This window comes from Vigna umbellata, chromosome 2 (assembly GCF_029865625.1).
Source record: "Vigna umbellata cultivar VRB3 chromosome 2, Vumbellata_1.0, whole genome shotgun sequence".
NCBI classification, from domain to species: Eukaryota; Viridiplantae; Streptophyta; class Magnoliopsida; order Fabales; family Fabaceae; genus Vigna; species Vigna umbellata.
This window is the reverse complement of record NC_142166.1, coordinates 39278978-39299280: the sequence shown is the minus strand read 5'-3', so window position 1 is coordinate 39299280 and position 20303 is coordinate 39278978. Positions and strand designations below refer to the sequence as shown.

Below are 20303 nucleotides of genomic sequence, written 5' to 3'. Positions count from 1 at the left end.
TTGAGTTTTGACTTGTGTTTGGACGATTGTGATTGAGAAAATTGAGGAGTTGAGTAATTGTACAAATTGGTATGATTTTAATGTATACAAACTATGTTGAACCATTTATATGAAAAAAGAATACTAACTTGAGCAATTAATCAAGTCTCATCTCACTTAAATTGCAAATTTACTTAAATCACAAATTTGAGTATGCTGAATTTTGGTTTGGCGTTGAAGAGTAATAGGGTGGCACTGAAATCAAGTTTAGTTGTGCAAATATGGAAGGAAAATTGATCCAGACAACTAAGTGTTCCTTTTCACTATTAAGCAATCATATTTGCAAATGCTTTGGCACTGAGTGGTGGAGCTGTTGAGCGCCATTTTGCACAACAATTCTGGAAAAAAAATTAGTTTCAGGATCCTGAGCGGCAATAAAGTATCGCTAAATGCGATGTTTTGCAAGAAGAATGACATTGAGCACTAAAACTGTCGTTAAGCACTACCTTTCACAAAAGGTTTGATATTGAGCATCAATAATGTCATTGAGCGTTATCTTTATGCGAAAGGTTTCACGTTGGTCGTTACTTCTAAGCATTAGTCTTTATATTAGTTTTGTTTTTTCTTTCAGAATGTTTAGTATTGATTTATGTAATCATTGATTATGTTTGTAAGTATGATAATTGTATGTATAGAAACGAGAATATTTGTTATGATTATGTTTGCCATTTGAGAGAATTTATATGTCATAAAACTAAAATTAAACTTGAAAAAAATTTCTCTATTAAACCACTACATATTTTTTTTGTATTGTTTTAGTACGGAGAATTTCTTAAAGTGCCGTTCAACCTTTTATTTAGTAGTTATTGTTCAATTTAATTTTTCCATTTTGAATAGAAAGGCAAGTACTTTGTTTTTAAATTAGAGGATCAAATTTTTAAAATAGAGGCGCTAAATTAAATAATAGAAATAGAAATAAATAAATAATAGAAATAGAAAGAAAGTAAAGAACATCGTTGTTTTTTTCAAATACCAGCGTAGAACATGTTAATTCGTAGTTATGGATCACACTAAAGTAACGACCACTTCGATTGTGGGATCGAAGCCATCATAAAATGTTTCCAAGCAGTTTCATACTGTAACATCCCAAAATATAGTAATTACCATAATTGAGAATTAATTACAATTAATAATATAAACAGTGCAGTCTTTGCATTAACTCAGATTTAAAAGCCGAACGACACCAGTACAAGGGAAGCGCGCATAAACGCTTACAAGGGAAACTAAAACGAATGCTTCAAATATATACTAACGTACGCTAAACAGAAGCAAAACAATAACTAGGACGAACGGCTATACAAAAACACTTGGCCGAACGTTCAATCGAAGCTAACAACTTCAGTCCTAATTTAACGAGCGTGTTCAGGCTCGGTCTTTACTTCCACTTCCACAAGATTTGCATCTTCCAAATTTCCTTCTTCCAGCATTTCTTCAACGGACGTACCACCATCTGCTCACATCCACAACGGATGATCATTGCATTTGACAAGACGGAGATACATGGACAGTAGACAACACAATGGAAAACGCAAGGGTAAGCTTATAATATTTAATTCATACGTTCAACATTCACATTCAACATTTCACATGCAAACGCACCACATACAATTTAACATAATATATCATAGAAATTTATAAGTATAAAAGACGACCGTCCGGACTGTATGAACCATGTAGCTACAGGCGTCCTTGCACCCGAGTGATGTAGTAGCTGGGATACCCTCAACAGCTGCCACTCGAGGTTAATCCTTCGCCCCTGCTAAGTGAGGGATACGAATGACCTCCTGCCATTCCCACACATGACTACCCCCTTCTACGTGAAGATGAGCATCACGGAATATCAGGATGGACCAAGCCAGCATTAGCTATCCACGGTCATACTTTACCAATTCAATGTTCAACATACATGAGACGTTCCTCCATGGAACGCTCGTCCAATATCCATAATCACAGATTCAATTCATATAGTCTTCACACCGTAATTCATGATAATGTAACATCAAATTCATCTTTAACTTTAAGAGAATAAAAGAACGAACGTTCAGTCCACTGAATAATCAGGACGAACGTCCAAATGACTTCACTGGATACGCAGGAAAAATACTTAGAACGAACGTAATTTCTGTTGATCCAGTTAAATGAACTGGCTCGACTTAAAGCGTACTGGTACTTAGAAAATAATCATGATAGAAACTTGAACCAGATTTAATGTACAAAGGAGGGTCAAGCACACTTAGAATTATCTTTCAAGATATTTACATATGAAAAACCAATTCCAGGAATGGAACGAACGTAAAGAAATGAATATTTGAATACTTTGAACGAACGCTATTTCATCAATTGAATACTCAATTAGTACGAACGCGAGGTATGAGACCTAGCGAGATTTAGAACGGACGCTCGTGATAAGAACGAGCGCTTATTAAGAACGGACGCTCGACATAAGGCCGAACGCTATGAAGGACGAACGCTCGACATAAGGCCGAACGCTATCAAAGACGAACGTTCACCATAAGGACGAACACTATCAAAGACGAACGTTCAACATAAGGACGAACGCTATCAAAGACGAACGTTCACCATAAGGACGAACGCTATCAAAGACGAACGTTCACCATAAGGACGAACGCTATCAAAGACGAACGTTCACCATAAGGACGAACGCTATTTAGGACGAACGCTTCGGTATAAGACCGAGCGTTACTTATTCATAAAGTTTTAAATATTTAAATACTGCTGAGCTGGACGAACGCTCAGACCATCAACTGGAGACGCTCGCTCTCGAGCAGAATTCTTTCCAAATGAAGGAATTCCATTCTAAGTTGTTTTAAAGAAAAAAAACCGAACGGTCTAAGACCGTACAGTGACGAGCGTCAATTATCAAGGGGATAATTTGGGTTTTCAGACTTCTCAAACTTAACAAATTTCCAGATTTCAACATCTCAGAATATACTTTATACTTCAAACAATTTTCAAATCTTTAAACTTTATAAATTCTACTTCCAGATTAATTCCCATTCCACAATCAACCTATTAAGAACTCATACATTAACATATTCATCCATCACTCATACGAATCAAACCAACATGCAGTTTCAAACCACCCAAACATATATAATACAGTCAACAGTGCTCGTTCATGACAGATAAATCAAAATCAGAATCACAATCCATAACAGTGGTCCTCCATACAGCTCAAATATCATGCTTCTATCACATGCAATTCAGTTTACACAACATACAAGTATCAATTAAAAATTATAAGCTTCCCTTACCTGGTCTAGCAGTGAACTCCCTATGCAAACACTTGTTAACTTGCCCAAATAAAATTTCCTACCCGCAACGTGCTTTCTCAAGCGTTTCACTAACTCTATCCAGGAAGAACGTAAGAAACTTAGAGTATATTCTAACATGCAGCTGTATTAAGGTCTGCATGCAACTTAGAAAAGGGTTTCTAGGGTTCGAGAGCTTACCAGTCCAGATCTTGGTTCTGTTCGGTTCAGAACGCTGCTCACGGTGCAGGGAACGTTTCTGCAGTATCTGAAATGGATTAGGAGTAAGCTTTGGTAAGTTACAGAAGAGAGAAGCTTGGGAGTTCCTAGAGAGAAGTTGGAGGAGATGAAAGGGTGAATTCGGAGGAAGAAGATGAGTGAGTGCAGGTGAAAGGGTTTTTTTTTTCTAAAATTTAGAGTTTTGTTAATTTCTTGTTCGTTTGAACGAACGTGTCTCAAGCCGACACCTGCACACCAACCTCTGATCAGGAAGCTTCTTCCGCAACACGTGGCGTGCTTGCATGCAAGGATTGGTGCGTTTTTAATGCACTGAGTGCGTGTGACGTGGAGCGGTTTCAGAGAATTATGGGGGCTTGGTTTCAGTGCACTGCAGAGGGATTTATCAGCTTTTGAAAGTGGGTTTTTAATGAGAATAAGCGTTGATTGTGGTGTGGATTAATTATGATGACAGGGAATTACTACTACTAATTATTTAGGGTTTCACATTCCCCCTAACTACAAAAATTTTCGTCCTCGAAAATTTAGAACTTACCCGTGAACCAGTGTGGATACAAGTCCTTCATTGCACCCTCAACTTCCCACGTTGAATCACCAGTTCTAGCGTCCCACACTACCTTCACCAAACGAATGTCCTTTCCTTTGTGCAGCCTGGTGCGAACGTCTTCAATACGTACTGGTTGCAATTCTAATGCTCGGTCTGGGCGCAATTGGATGTCCTCCAACTCCAACACGTGAGAAGGATTAGCTACGTACTTTCTGAGTTGGGAAACGTGGAAAACAGGATGGAGGTTTGAGAGTTGAGGAGGCAAGGCAAGTTCATAAGCTACTGGTCCATTCTTCTTCAGAATTTGATACGGCCCTATGAACTTGGGAGACAGCTTCTTTGGACGAACGGTTTGGCCTACTTCAGTGATCAGGTTGAGTCTAAGAAAATACATGATCTCTTGAGCTCATCCAGTTAGCACATTCTCTCCTTCCTGGAACCAACAAAGTGGTGTGCGGCACTTACGCCCGTACAGAGTTTCGAAGGGAGTCATTCCAATGCTGGACTGGAAGTAATTTGGTATCCCTAAATAAGAACATCTTCTAGCTCTAGTACATCAGACGAGTCTCCAATATACTTCTAGCGTAGTGATGCGTGAAAACTAAACGATGATTAATTAATTGAGAAGGCAATGGTATCTTCATAAGCTATCGTTCCAATGCGTCTACAATCCAAGTACCTTCGGCAGCAGCTTCCTGGGACAAGCGACTTCGTCCCACACTCATGTCTTTAGCAATTCTTAAATGTTGACTGGTTTCAACTATAACGATCGGTTATGTTTGGGTAAGGACTAAATGTTTATGGGAAGGTAATAAATTACAAGGAATCTCTGAAATGAGAAACAAGTATAGAAAAAGAATTAATATTGAAGTATTTTACTATTGGATTAGAGTGTGAAAGGGATACACAGAAGCAACAGATGAGAGGAAACATAAAAGATTAATCTGAATATCCCAGGATAAATTGATTATCGAAAACTAAGACAGTATATATATATAAATAGCAAATTCAAGTAAAGGGCATAAGTGCCGAACGTTAAAGAACGAACGAAACCGAGCAGTCAAAGGACGTTCATAGCCAAACGCTAAAAATGTTTGGCCACAAAAGATCAAATGATTAATCACCAGAAACAAAATGAAAAATAATTTAAAAGTTTTATTCCAACTGACAGTTACTGTTTGAAGAATGGAGTATAGGTCGAGTGATTGAAAGAGAGTATCAAATGTATCAGAGTTAGGCAGAGAACTGATTTTCTTGATCATTTGGAGAACGAGACTTCATCTGACCCCTAATTGATTCAAAACAGACGTTCATACAAGTATGCGAACGTCAGAATCGATCTACTCGTCGAGCCATTCCTTCAGAATGATAACTGAGTAAGTCTTCAACCGGATGCTAAATTTACTCTTCAACGATTGCACGGAACCTAGAGATGAATTGAAAATGTCTATCAGAATTGCTACCAGTTTGGATTCTAAGAAATCAATCTTCCTACTTACATGTGGAGTTAAACCCATCATTATGGTTAGTTCTCAAACCGATGATCATAAAGCAAAATTTCTTGGTCAGTCTATCCTCAGTAATTCTAATAGTACCTCTACCTTATGACCGATCTATAAAGGTAATTGACTTAAGTTCTAAGTAACCCTATCCTGTTGTCGTGTGATCTCCAAAGTTCCACCTTTACATTTTGACATGTTACCTTACAACACGTAAACCTAGCTACTCCTGCTCATAAACCCATCTACTAAGTTGATCGTGATGACCTTGCAAAAAAATCCATCTCCCAATTCACTATAAAGGACAAAGATCTTTTAGCTGAATTTTCAACACACCGTCCATTCGTAATTCAAAGTCTGCTCGTTACTCTCTTTCGATTTGTTCTACCGAATGGTCTAATCTTAAAAGAAACGAATGCCAACACCCCGTTCTCGGGAAGTATTCTCCTAAGTTAGTCAACTCTAGAAAATTACATCCTCCCTAGTATCATAATAAGCGTCTATCTCACTGTCGGATATTAAAATTAATCCAATTGTTGGTGTATACACTATCAGACCAAACTGCTCCCTTATCACAATAACTAAACAACGTACATCAAGGCGTTTCATACCGCAAGAAAGTGCAGGTGATAAGCGTACCTGAGTTAGCTGCCTCTGCACCAGTAATAGCATACACACGTCCAGCTGCTTGGGCTCGTCCTCCTCTAGGCTGATTCCTGCCAGCGTTTGGTGGTCTCATCACTGCTCTTCCACCCATGTTACACTCATTATCTAAGTGTCCGTTTCGCCCACAAAGATTACAGTGCTTCACTCCCACCAGTTGAGGACAGGACGAACGGTAGTGTGGCCCTCCACACTGAAAACACGTAACGTTCCCAACCTGACCAGATTGTCCAGCAGGAACTAGAGCTCGAGAGCCGCTCGTATTAGATGATTGATTTGGACGAACGTAGGGGGTCCTCCTTGGAGTAACATTGCCTCTGGAAACGATAGGTCCTCTATTTACTTGCTGTTGTTTCTTGTGCCTTTCTACTTCTGCCATGTTCTTCTCTAAAACCTTGGCCCTCTCAACCATGGCAGGGAACGTTCTTATACATAAGCTGGAGATCAAAACCTTCAAGTCACTCCGCAGTCCGTTTTCAAACTTACGGCACTGCCATTCTTCATTTGTGGCCATTGTGTTGAAACGAACCAAGTGTTTGAACTTGTTCGTATACTCAGAAATAGACATCCCTCCTTGGACCAATTGAAGAAACTCCACCTCTTTTGCAAACCGGACGCTATCAGGAAAATATTCTTCATAGAATTTACTCCTAAACACTTCCCAAGTAATAGGAGTTTGAGCGTCTGTCAAGAGAGCTTTCACGCTCGTCCACCAGTAGTTCGCTTCACCAGTCAACAAATACTCAGCGTACGCCAACCTGTTCACATCTGGGCAGCGTTTGGCGTTAAAAATTCTCTCCATATCTCCCAGCCATTGATCAGCCTCATCAGGGAGGCACTTCCCACTGAACTTAGCTGGGTGATGCTGCAGGAAGCTCTCCAAACTCCACTCGGCAGCAGGTTGAGCAGCGTTTGAAGAAGATGCTCCAGGCGCACCTCTAGTTGCAGCCAAGATTTCCATCAACTGCCTTTGCGTGTTTTCAGAATTGACACGCGAGGCCTCCAAACCTTGCATAGCAGCTTGGTTTTGCTGCATCAGGGTGGCGTTTTGCTCCAGCAACGTGGTGTTCTGTTGATGCAGTCGTTCAACTACGGTTTCCAACAACCTAGCGTTGCTGGACGTATCGGACTCATTCGGTTGGGGAGGAGGAGGAAGTCTAGGCGCCATTAGTTCTCTGGATTAGAGAAAAACGAGCGTTAGTAAAGTTCGAGAGTTAAAACAATAACTCATTAACACATAATAAGCACACAGCAAAAACGTAGTGCACTCATAACCTACAGTGTTCCTTAAAAGAACAAAACTGCTCTGATACCACTAATGTAACATCCCAAAATATAGTAATTACCATAATTGAGAATTAATTACAATTAATAATATAAACAGTGCAGTCTTTGCATTAACTCAGATTTAAAAGCCGAACGACACCAGTACAAGGGAAGCGCGCATAAACGCTTACAAGGGAAACTAAAACGAATGCTTCAAATATATACTAACGTACGCTAAACAGAAGCAAAACAATAACTAGGACGAACGGCTATACAAAAACACTTGGCCGAACGTTCAATCGAAGCTAACAACTTCAGTCCTAATTTAACGAGCGTGTTCAGGCTCGGTCTTTACTTCCACTTCCACAAGATTTGCATCTTCCAAATTTCCTTCTTCCAGCATTTCTTCAACGGACGTACCACCATCTGCTCACATCCACAACGGATGATCATTGCATTTGACAAGACGGAGATACATGGACAGTAGACAACACAATGGAAAACGCAAGGGTAAGCTTATAATATTTAATTCATACGTTCAACATTCACATTCAACATTTCACATGCAAACGCACCACATACAATTTAACATAATATATCATAGAAATTTATAAGTATAAAAGACGACCGTCCGGACTGTATGAACCATGTAGCTACAGGCGTCCTTGCACCCGAGTGATGTAGTAGCTGGGATACCCTCAACAGCTGCCACTCGAGGTTAATCCTTCGCCCCTGCTAAGTGAGGGATACGAATGACCTCCTGCCATTCCCACACATGACTACCCCCTTCTACGTGAAGATGAGCATCACGGAATATCAGGATGGACCAAGCCAGCATTAGCTATCCACGGTCATACTTTACCAATTCAATGTTCAACATACATGAGACGTTCCTCCATGGAACGCTCGTCCAATATCCATAATCACAGATTCAATTCATATAGTCTTCACACCGTAATTCATGATAATGTAACATCAAATTCATCTTTAACTTTAAGAGAATAAAAGAACGAACGTTCAGTCCACTGAATAATCAGGACGAACGTCCAAATGACTTCACTGGATACGCAGGAAAAATACTTAGAACGAACGTAATTTCTGTTGATCCAGTTAAATGAACTGGCTCGACTTAAAGCGTACTGGTACTTAGAAAATAATCATGATAGAAACTTGAACCAGATTTAATGTACAAAGGAGGGTCAAGCACACTTAGAATTATCTTTCAAGATATTTACATATGAAAAACCAATTCCAGGAATGGAACGAACGTAAAGAAATGAATATTTGAATACTTTGAACGAACGCTATTTCATCAATTGAATACTCAATTAGTACGAACGCGAGGTATGAGACCTAGCGAGATTTAGAACGGACGCTCGTGATAAGAACGAGCGCTTATTAAGAACGGACGCTCGACATAAGGCCGAACGCTATGAAGGACGAACGCTCGACATAAGGCCGAACGCTATCAAAGACGAACGTTCACCATAAGGACGAACACTATCAAAGACGAACGTTCAACATAAGGACGAACGCTATCAAAGACGAACGTTCACCATAAGGACGAACGCTATCAAAGACGAACGTTCACCATAAGGACGAACGCTATCAAAGACGAACGTTCACCATAAGGACGAACGCTATTTAGGACGAACGCTTCGGTATAAGACCGAGCGTTACTTATTCATAAAGTTTTAAATATTTAAATACTGCTGAGCTGGACGAACGCTCAGACCATCAACTGGAGACGCTCGCTCTCGAGCAGAATTCTTTCCAAATGAAGGAATTCCATTCTAAGTTGTTTTAAAGAAAAAAAACCGAACGGTCTAAGACCGTACAGTGACGAGCGTCAATTATCAAGGGGATAATTTGGGTTTTCAGACTTCTCAAACTTAACAAATTTCCAGATTTCAACATCTCAGAATATACTTTATACTTCAAACAATTTTCAAATCTTTAAACTTTATAAATTCTACTTCCAGATTAATTCCCATTCCACAATCAACCTATTAAGAACTCATACATTAACATATTCATCCATCACTCATACGAATCAAACCAACATGCAGTTTCAAACCACCCAAACATATATAATACAGTCAACAGTGCTCGTTCATGACAGATAAATCAAAATCAGAATCACAATCCATAACAGTGGTCCTCCATACAGCTCAAATATCATGCTTCTATCACATGCAATTCAGTTTACACAACATACAAGTATCAATTAAAAATTATAAGCTTCCCTTACCTGGTCTAGCAGTGAACTCCCTATGCAAACACTTGTTAACTTGCCCAAATAAAATTTCCTACCCGCAACGTGCTTTCTCAAGCGTTTCACTAACTCTATCCAGGAAGAACGTAAGAAACTTAGAGTATATTCTAACATGCAGCTGTATTAAGGTCTGCATGCAACTTAGAAAAGGGTTTCTAGGGTTCGAGAGCTTACCAGTCCAGATCTTGGTTCTGTTCGGTTCAGAACGCTGCTCACGGTGCAGGGAACGTTTCTGCAGTATCTGAAATGGATTAGGAGTAAGCTTTGGTAAGTTACAGAAGAGAGAAGCTTGGGAGTTCCTAGAGAGAAGTTGGAGGAGATGAAAGGGTGAATTCGGAGGAAGAAGATGAGTGAGTGCAGGTGAAAGGGTTTTTTTTTTCTAAAATTTAGAGTTTTGTTAATTTCTTGTTCGTTTGAACGAACGTGTCTCAAGCCGACACCTGCACACCAACCTCTGATCAGGAAGCTTCTTCCGCAACACGTGGCGTGCTTGCATGCAAGGATTGGTGCGTTTTTAATGCACTGAGTGCGTGTGACGTGGAGCGGTTTCAGAGAATTATGGGGGCTTGGTTTCAGTGCACTGCAGAGGGATTTATCAGCTTTTGAAAGTGGGTTTTTAATGAGAATAAGCGTTGATTGTGGTGTGGATTAATTATGATGACAGGGAATTACTACTACTAATTATTTAGGGTTTCACACATACTCATCCAAGGATATAAACAAAAAAAAAAATGGAACATAGTAAATCTTCTCTTGGCATGCTTGTATTTGCCTTATCATATTTGAAATCAGAAAAGCTTTAATTACACGAAGCACAGTGACATTTATACAGATTCCATCCCCACAATGCACTTTTACGAGATTACAAGGTGGTGTACCTTCATCACTCATAAACATTTACATCCACCAGTTATCAAATCACTTGCGGTAAAACTTGTGAGGAAGTTTCCGAGGATCATGAACACCAACATCACAGAGCACCGTGTTCCATCACAAGCTGCCTTATCTTACTACTTCTGTGTTTGGCTTTTGCGTCTGCTAATGAAAAACCAGCAAAGCCTACCACCCTTTTCACGCCTGCATCACATCCAAAAATTTATTACTAACTCATTTAAACTGGCATATTACACAAGCAAATGAATATTTGGTATCAGGATTTATATTTACTACCCTTGTTACTATTCATAAACAATGTTACATAATTGGTTACCCGATTTTCCTAATTCAAAGTATACACTCGATACCAGGTTGTCTTACACCAATGCCGTGCTTAATCAGATTAGCATTCGGTGTAACATCTTGAACACTGGACATTGGAGTATGGACATTTTCTTCTTGATATTAAAGACCTTAAAAGAAGCACCGAAAAAGGTGCGGTCGCCTCTTGAACCGTGACAGTCATGGATTGGTATTTAAGGTACTGTTTTAAGGGAAGTTCAAGCAACCCGACAACCTATGCGCGTTGCACCTTATTGGGCGTTGAAATTTTACTTTGACTTTTTAAGTCATTGACGTATTGGGTTGAATGCAACAATCGAGACACCACGATATTTTTTCGGCTTTCAAGCAGATATGCTTCCTAAGAACCAGTTATATTTGAAGGACAAACGACTGACTGTTCTGATCTCGTTGTTACAAGAATCAAAACTGCAAGGTTTAACTATCAAAGAAACTATAGCTGTAGTTTTAATCTGCTACTTTTCAATCTCCAATAACATGCAATTTCCTATGTGCTTTCAATATAGTTGTGCAATTTTCATAAAGGGCAGCATGAATCATGTTAAACCCGAGTTTAGATTGGAGGATTGCATAAAAACACACGCAAAGAATTTTGTCTAGTCCTTGGACAGAATTCATCCACTTTGCAATGGACTGCTAACTTATTACCACTGAAACAAGTCACCCAACAAATTCACACGATAACTCCCCATTTCATTTCAATATAAAGAGAAAAAATGCATTTCTGTTATGAAGTGGTTTGAACGAAGATGGAACATACCTGCTGTTACTCCTACTATTGCTGCTGTTGCTACTACTGCTACCGGAACTTTTGGAACTGCCACTATTGATACTGGATTCACCACTGTCACTCCCTTTATACGCCGAAGGGCTCTTCTTCCACCACTCCTTATCAACACCACCCTTTGTTGATCCATCAGGTTTAGGGGTAACTCTTGAACTGCTATTCCCAGAGGACTCACTCTTTTTCTTATTGCTCTTGCTCTTGTCCTTAGATCCCAGAGAAAAAGGAAGCCCCATTTTGAGGTAGAAACCTCCACGGTCAATGTTCCGGTTTCTCTTCACCTGTGTCATCTTATTATCAACCCTTTTACCGACACCGACACGGCCAGTGCTTTTGTCCCTCTTGTAGACGGTCAAATTCCTCCGATCCTCCACAGCGGTCTCTAGCCTGTGGTGCTCCACGAGGTCCTTCAAGGAGAGCTCGTAGGTGGACTCGGGCATGTTCTTGACCATTTCCATGAGTTCCCTCTGCCCTCTAACTATGGCCTGGGTCCTGGACGTGGGTGAAAGGCTGCGGTGGTCGGTTTTGCTGTGTGGGGGGCTGGTGGTCCACATGGGAGGAGAACAAATTCCGGAATCATCCTGATTTAGTTCTTGCAAAGGCGGTTTGGAAGGCCACATAAGAGAGTTGGTGGGTTCCCATGTGGTGTGAGGTCTGTGTCGGGTTCCGTCGTACAGATGAAAAGAATCGGTGGGGTGGTGTGTCCCGGGATCAAGCATGGCGTTGGTTCTCTGTTCTGTTTGTGTTCTGTTTTAGAGTAAACAGAGGAATGAATGAAGGAACGAATATATGTATCCGTGTTGAGAAGAGAAGAGCGTGATGATGTGTTGAGGGACGTCAGAGTTTGGCTGAAAGGTGTAGGGTGATGTTATTAATTTCGTGGTAAGGAAGATTTAAAATGACACATAAAGAGAGAGACTTAAAGAGGGGTCTAAAAAGTCAAGGATTCTAGATCGTTGAGGATCATGTATTGCAATTCCTGCCGCTTCTTTTCACATTTCTCTAATATCTACGTCTTTCAATTGTAGCTGCCTCTGCATAATACATTCAACCATATTTTATAACAATCTCAACAACACAAACAATATTTTAGCCTCTTTTTTTAAAAAAAAAATACATTATGAAATAACTAAAATAAATTCATATCATACTTTAGATTATCGTTATAAACTTTAAAAATTCATTTATTAAAATTGAAACGTTTTTGTAACCACAAGTTTCTGAGTCAACCTTAATCAAACTTGATGCATGGAGCATCATTTTTTAATTTTTATTTATTTTAAATGTATTTTTAACAGTTAACTAAAAAAATCTTAATCATCTTAAATTATTTTTCTTATTTTTATCTGTTGACTTAATATTATTCGCCAATATATAATAAAATATAAATATTATATATATATATATATATATATATATATATATATATATTCTAAAATATAAATATTATATATATATATATATATTCTAAAATATATATTTATAATGAGTTTTAATTATGTTAAAAAAACCATCTTATCTATCCATTACTCCTTTTTGTATAATCACTTAAACAAACTATTAAACACTCTCGAAATTATTTTTGAAAAAAATTAAAATAAATGTAACGTTGTGCCCCATTGGGTGAGGGCTTACCTAACTATATACCAGAATTCAACATTAAGATTAACCGAATGGATCTACCACGTATTCCTAAACATCCCTCGTTTCAAATCAACCTCACAATTCTCTCACCACATAATCAACATTTCCTCTTTAAACCACTCACAACATTTACACGTACCAATGCTAACCAAAGAGAAGACAAATTTTACTGATATTTCAATTCAAACATTATCTATTCTTTGACACCTCTTCACCAAATTTATGGATCCAATTATCGATTAAACAGTTGCAAATATTACACATGAATTGAATGAAATTTAAAAAGGAAAACATGGAGAGGCCTACTAGTTTAAAGGCAGTGCCCTTATTATGTAGGGACTTGATTTCAATACCTTGGACTCCTATGGGTGTGACCTTTTCATGTCTGCACACTTTTTATTACAAGCTTTTGGCGATGGAATTCAGTAAAGCCCATTTCTTCTCAACGTTTATTGTGGTTTATACAAGGAGAAGATACTTTGAAATTATTTATAATTGTTCATTACAAGTATTTATTGCTTCGGCCACTAAAGAATGCCACAAAGATTCTCTAAAACGGCACGAAAGAATTAATTAGCGACGATGAATCATCATGGTCGTCTTAATATTTCTTTCCAATGCATCAACACATAATCATAGCAATATTCTCCATTACGAATCTCTGCCGAATTTATGCTTATCATTCTGATTGTTAACAAAAAATATTGAATGTTTCCCAAGCATCATAGATGTGTAGTTGGTACATCAAAAAATCAGTTATTTTGGAGTGAGTGCTAATCAAACTCTCCAAACCATATAATTGTTTTGGCAACACAATTACACGTCCACAATTCAAGCTTCTTTTGTAGCTTTTAAAACACATTCGTTGGTTGGGTGAGGCTTACTGGTCCCCCAGTCAAGTTTTAGCTTTCAATCAACACTTCCAATTTCTTTTATTTCGAATAACTTTTATTATGCAATAGTATGGGTGATGATAAATTCATGAATGTTGAATTTCGAAACAAAGACACAAGTGAGATGAACCATACTCTAAATAAATTCAAGTACGTGTTTGGTGAGATACAAACCATATTTTAATAACTAGTCTGTCTGTCACCTTTTCATTTGATAAAGTTATTGTAAGTTTTTTTATAAGCGTAACGTCTTCTTTTCTCTCTCGTTTTTTAGTGGCTACAAAACCTGCCTTCATTTATTGAGCACTTTTTCTTTACCACAATTATTAAACTTCATATAAAACGCCAATGAACAACTAAAAAAAGCAGAATATTTAGGTTAGTGATTAAATTGAATTATATAGATTAAATTTTTTTCGGGTACAGGGTAAAATAATTCCACAAAACACACCTTTACACTTTTACTCCTTACCTCTTTGGGTAGTTGTATCCATCCTCAGTCCAAATTCTCCTTCGTCCTTTCTCCAAACTGATCGGGGGTACTTGTCAAAGATACTCTGATGCTTAGTAAACAATCTGAACGGGTCATACCAAAGTCTTAAATTCACAATAAATATGATCAAATATGTCCTACCTTTTGTTAGAGTGTAAGCCGAGTCAGTTAGTTAGTTAGCCGAGTCAGCTGTTGTTTAACTGTCTTGGCAGTTATATTTTTCCTATTATAAATACTGAACTTCTGTACCTATTTTAGAGTTGATTTTGTAAGTGAGATCAGTGAATAATACAACGTTTCAATGCGTTTAAAGTCATGCTCTTTTCTTTCTCTGGTCACTTCATTGACCGTGCGGTGCAACAGTACTTGAGCGTTCGGTGTTGTTCGTGCCCTGCTGGTTCGTTCTCTGGCGTCAATACGACAGCATTCTATTGGTGTGCGTTACTAGCGTTCGGTGCAGAAGCATTAGCGTTCAGTCATTAGTGTTCGGTTAGGCGCACTAGGTCCAAACGCTCGTTCTCTTGTCCAAACGTTCATTCTCTTCCTTTTCTAACAATGGTATCAGAGCCAGGTTCGAGACTTGGAGCTTCAGAAATCATCAAGGCTTGGCGGAGGCTTGGTGGAAAGGTGATTGAAGCGTGAAGAAGATCAAGAATGTGTTTCTTGGTGAAAGATCGAGGGTGTAAAGAATAGCCAGTAGTGATATGTCGTCCACTAATCTACCAATTCTCACGGAGAAAAAATGGAGTAGATGGAGCACACAAATACGGGTTCTACTCAAATACCAACATGTGCTTGAAGTGATTGAAGGCAATCATCAAGAATTTCCTACGGGTGCAACTGATGATCAGGAGGCCGAGAAGAGAAAGAAAGACAATAAGGCGTTGTTCATTATTCACCAATGTGTAAACGATGCTCACTTTGAGAAAATCCAGCATGCGAAGACTGCAAGGGAAGCTTGGAGTATCTTGATCAGGTGTCATACTAGAGGTGAAAAGATCAAGAAGGATAAGTTACAGACGCTAAGGATGCAATATGAGTTGATGGAGATGATGGAAGGTGATAGAATCAGAGAATACTTTGACCAAGTGATTGCCATCACCAATCAGATGAAGGGATGCAGAGAAATCATCTCGGACTTAATGATCATTGAAAAGATCATGAGGTCTTTGCCTCAGAAATTCGACTACATAGTTGTGGCTATAGAAGAGTCAAGATAACTGGATAAGATGAAGATAAAAGAATTGTAAAGTTCCCTAGAGGCACACGAGATGAGGCTGCTTGACAGAAATCCAATCAGAAGGAATGATCAAGCATTGAAGGTGCATCATTCCAAGAATGAAGAGAAGAAGACATTCAAGAAATGGAAGAAGAAACGTGGTAAAGGGAAGTGGAGAAATGATAAGAGCAGTGAAGATCAGGATAAGTCTTCAACAGAGGAAGAAGGCAAACCAGATAAGAACTTCCGCAAGAAAGACAGAAGGAATGCTGAATGTTACAAATGTCATAAGTATGGGCACTACTCTAATGAGTGTTATACTGAAAAGGGAAAGCAGAAGAAGGGTCAAGGAAATGAGGCCTACGTAGCTGAAGAAGAGTTTGATTCAGAACCCCTCACATTGATGGCAACTACATCTACAGTAAGATACTCTCAAGATCAATTGTGGTATTTGGATTCGGGATGTGCGAATCATATGATGTGCCACAGAGAATGATTGGTGAATGTTGATGAAACCAAGAAGAGTAAGGTGAAATTTGCTGATGAAAGCACTTCAAAGGTAGAGGGAATTGGTGATGTTGTTATCAAAAGGAAGAATGGCTCGCGTGTCATTATAACTAATGTGTTGTTTGTGCCTGCAATGAGGTGCAATCTTCTGAATATTGGCCAGATAATTCAAAAAGGCTTTACAGTAGTAATGGGAGACTTCAATAAGGTTGAGCTGTTTGATAAAAGCAAAAACCTGATCTTGAGGAGCAAGATCTCGAAGAATAGAATATTTCATATCAACCTAGTGAAGTCTACAATGTGTGGAAAATCTGGCAATATAGTAGAGCCAAAATTAAACTCTAGAAGCAGAAAGAATGTGCAATCTGGAAGCAGTAGAAGGAGACACAAGTTGCCAAGAGATTTTGTGAACGTGAGGTGAATACTAATACACATACTGGTGATGAGGAAAATCTGGTGCACATAGCTATGTTTGCAGGTGCAGAATCGATCGGTCAAACAGAAGACTTAAAGAAATTTGTGTGGAGGGAGGCAATGAAAGAAAAAGTTGATTCCATTGGGAAGAATGGAACCTGGAAGTTAGTTGACCTTCCAGCTGGAAAGAAGAAAAACGTTGAAGGGAATGTTGCCAAAGAGGCATGGGGAGTCACAGGTGAACCGAGACATGAAGAACGCGAACACCAAAACACCCGACCACAACATTCATTCAACCGAGCAGGGCGTAGCTCAAGAGCGTCAAACTGGAAACTGCGCACTCAGTTTGTGCCCTCACACCGTTCGGTCAAGTCACTTAGTTGCTCTTTCGCACCGTTTGGTCTTGGTCACACAGCTCGCTCAAATTGGCATCCGCCTTCGCCACGTGATTGGCAAGGACAATTACTCAACGGACTGGCAAGTGCAGTTCTACGTGTCACCGAACACACCGTTCAGTCTTGACACTACGCAAGGTAGGCTGGCGAGGATGGGTCCTACCTCCCTAGGTGCTCGGCTTAGAGGGGAGTGTTAGAGTGTAAGCCGAGTCAGTTAGTTAGTTAGCCAAGGCAGCTGTTGTTTAACTGTCTTGGCAGTTATATTTTTCCTATTATAAATACTGAACTTTTGTACCTATTTTAGAGTTGATTTTGTAAGTGAGATTAGTGAATAATACAACGTGTCAGTGCGTTTAGATTTTTGCTCTTTTCTTTCTCTGGTCACTTCATTGACCGTGCGGTGCAACAGTACTTGAGTGTTCGATGTTGTTCGTGCTCTGCTGGTTCGTTCTCTGGCGTTAGTACGACATTGTTCTATTGGTGTGCGTTACTAGCGTTCGGTGCAGAAGCATTAGCGTTTGGTCATTAGTGTTCGGTCATTAACGTTCGGTTAGGCGCACTAGGTCCAAACGCTCGTTCTCTTGTCCAAACGCTCGTTCTCTTCCTTTTCTAACACCTTTGACCTCTATTTATAGTTTTTGAATATAGGTGTAAGATTAATGAAATCTTAATCATGGTCCAATTTCAACCCATTAGACTGGTACTTACCCTTAACCTTGACTTTTGATGTTCTTTAAGAAGTATTTTGTTGTTGAGATCAATTTCTGACCTCCACTCCTACTTGACGAGATGACCTTTGCTTAAAATATCTAATATCTAAGCCATTCACTCTTTTTTTTTTGACCGCCCGAACATATAATACAAATCCTTTACCAAACTTAATATCAATTTTCATGATGCAAAAAAGTTGGTGATATATATATGTGTGTATAACGTAGTTTTTATTTTATAAAAATACCTCTAGTGTCAAGTGGTAGGTGGCTAAGATTTATGATATAGTAAAACTTGAATAGGAAGTCGAAAACGAAAGTGAAGAAAAGTTAAAACTCAAAGACATTTGATTATTTATTTATTATTATACGGGAAAATTGATTTAAGAGTCTAATATTATATTAGAAAAAATGGAATTCCTAGAAAATACTATTTACGAGAATATTTAGTTGGTATTGATATTAAAGATCTATTTAGCAAAAATAAATAAAAAAGTTAAATGTAAAAGAAAGTAGATGTAATAATTATTACAGAAAAGAGGTTCCATTAATTGGTGAGATAGAATGTAGTGGTTATTAGAAGTAAAGTAATCTTAAAAAGAAATTGTGAGAAACATGGCACATTAAATAGAGTGTTGACATGCACATGCAGATGTTGTTGTGGCAGAAAGAGAATGGAGAAGATCGAAAGAAGACAGTGGGTGATTTGATTTGATGAATTATGAGAGATTGAAGAGTTTTGTGTTGTTTCTGCACCGCTGGTTCAAAGTTACATAAATTGGCCCCTGCATTTGTCTGTTTCCATTACTGAACGTGAAAGGGAAACATATGATATTTAACTCCTTCTGTTGAGATTTTGTTGAAAATAAACATAACAAATGCATATGTTTCCTCCCTCTTTCTTTCTCGTTTCGTTATCTCCTCCACCAAATTATCACTTTCGTTAAATCTTTGGACCCACACCTCATCACTATTCACTTTCTTTTTCTTCTGCACACAATTCCATAACATAAACTACCCTCACACTATATTTACTGTTTCCCTTATAATAATTATTTTTGTTTCGTTTTTTAAATATTTTCCGGATAATTTTTTCAAACCTCTCTATTCTGCAATTTCTTGTTAAAAATTGAGTGCTAATAATTACAAGCAGATGCATTATTTGCGATCTGCATTTAGTAACATTTTGACTTGGATTGTTTCTGCAAGCAACACTGATTTTCTTCCTACAAAAGTTCGATATCAGCACCAACTCCGTAGTTGTTTGTGATGAACTCATGATGCTATCTATTAGGAAATTTTGTGCGTCATTTCTTTCTCTCTCTGTATATATCCATAAACTTATTTATAAGTGATTTTTACTCTCATTCTCATTCACGTTAGTGCTACTTTACGAGTGTCAAAGACTATGACCCGCGACCTGTAAAATAAGAACGGGTTAGATTCACATTTTTAATTCATTAATTAATTAGTTAATGGATTATAATATGGTAACATGGTCATTATTTTATTGATTTATTTGAATTTATTTTAAAAAAGATATTTGAAACAAATTAATCACGAACCATGTAAACAAATTATAAAAAAATTTGTTAAAAAAGTATTTTCCTTAATTAATTTTGGTCTGGTTTATCTAACTCATCAAGCTTACCAAATCTATTTTTATTTTTATTTTTTTAAAATTAAAATAATTAAATATATACCATAATGTTATAAAAATATAAATATACAATAATATTATAATTTAAATCATTAATATATATTTACAAAGATGCAATTACTAATTATAATAAAATAATTTAATATATAAATATAATTATTATTTTAATTTATTCAATTAAACTTATTAATTAATTAAAGTTTATAGAATATTTTTATAATTAAATATGTTTTAAATATTTATCTATAAGTGTATATAAATAAATATTAAAAAAAAATTAAAAAAAATTAGATGACCAATCTGCAACCCATCCTATGATAAGACAACTTGTAATTTTTGACCTATTTTCTAGTGGTGTGGATCAGTCGACTTAATCCATTTTTGGTATACTAATTACATACCAAACCAAAATGGGTTCATAACTTAAATAAAATTACATTTGCCTAACTCTAATTATGAAATACATCTTATGAATCACGAAGAGGATTTTTTTTAATAAATTCAACTAAAAAAAATGATACAACAATACAAAATGATTGATAAATGA

General features: G+C 37.7%; 2 protein-coding genes across 2 annotated transcripts; both read right to left on the bottom strand.

The window, feature by feature from the left end:
- Positions 1-963: 963 nt before the first annotated feature.
- Positions 964-7501, bottom strand: LOC148203964 (uncharacterized). Its single transcript, XM_088106755.1, has 2 exons — positions 3315-7501; positions 964-1489 (listed from the first exon to the last, which is right to left on the bottom strand). Exon 1 carries the CDS (start codon positions 7423-7425, stop codon positions 6190-6192), a length of 1236 nt encoding a protein of 411 aa, XP_087962881.1. The 5' UTR covers positions 7426-7501; the 3' UTR covers positions 964-1489; positions 3315-6189.
- A 3029-nt stretch (positions 7502-10530) lies between these two features.
- LOC124835054 (uncharacterized) lies at positions 10531-12682 on the bottom strand. The gene is made up of 2 exons (XM_047309921.2): positions 11798-12682; positions 10531-10875 (listed from the first exon to the last, which is right to left on the bottom strand). The coding sequence occupies exons 1-2, from the start codon at positions 12538-12540 to the stop codon at positions 10809-10811; spliced, it is 810 nt and encodes a 269-aa protein (XP_047165877.1). The 5' UTR covers positions 12541-12682; the 3' UTR covers positions 10531-10808.
- Between the last annotated feature and the right edge of the window lie 7621 nt (positions 12683-20303).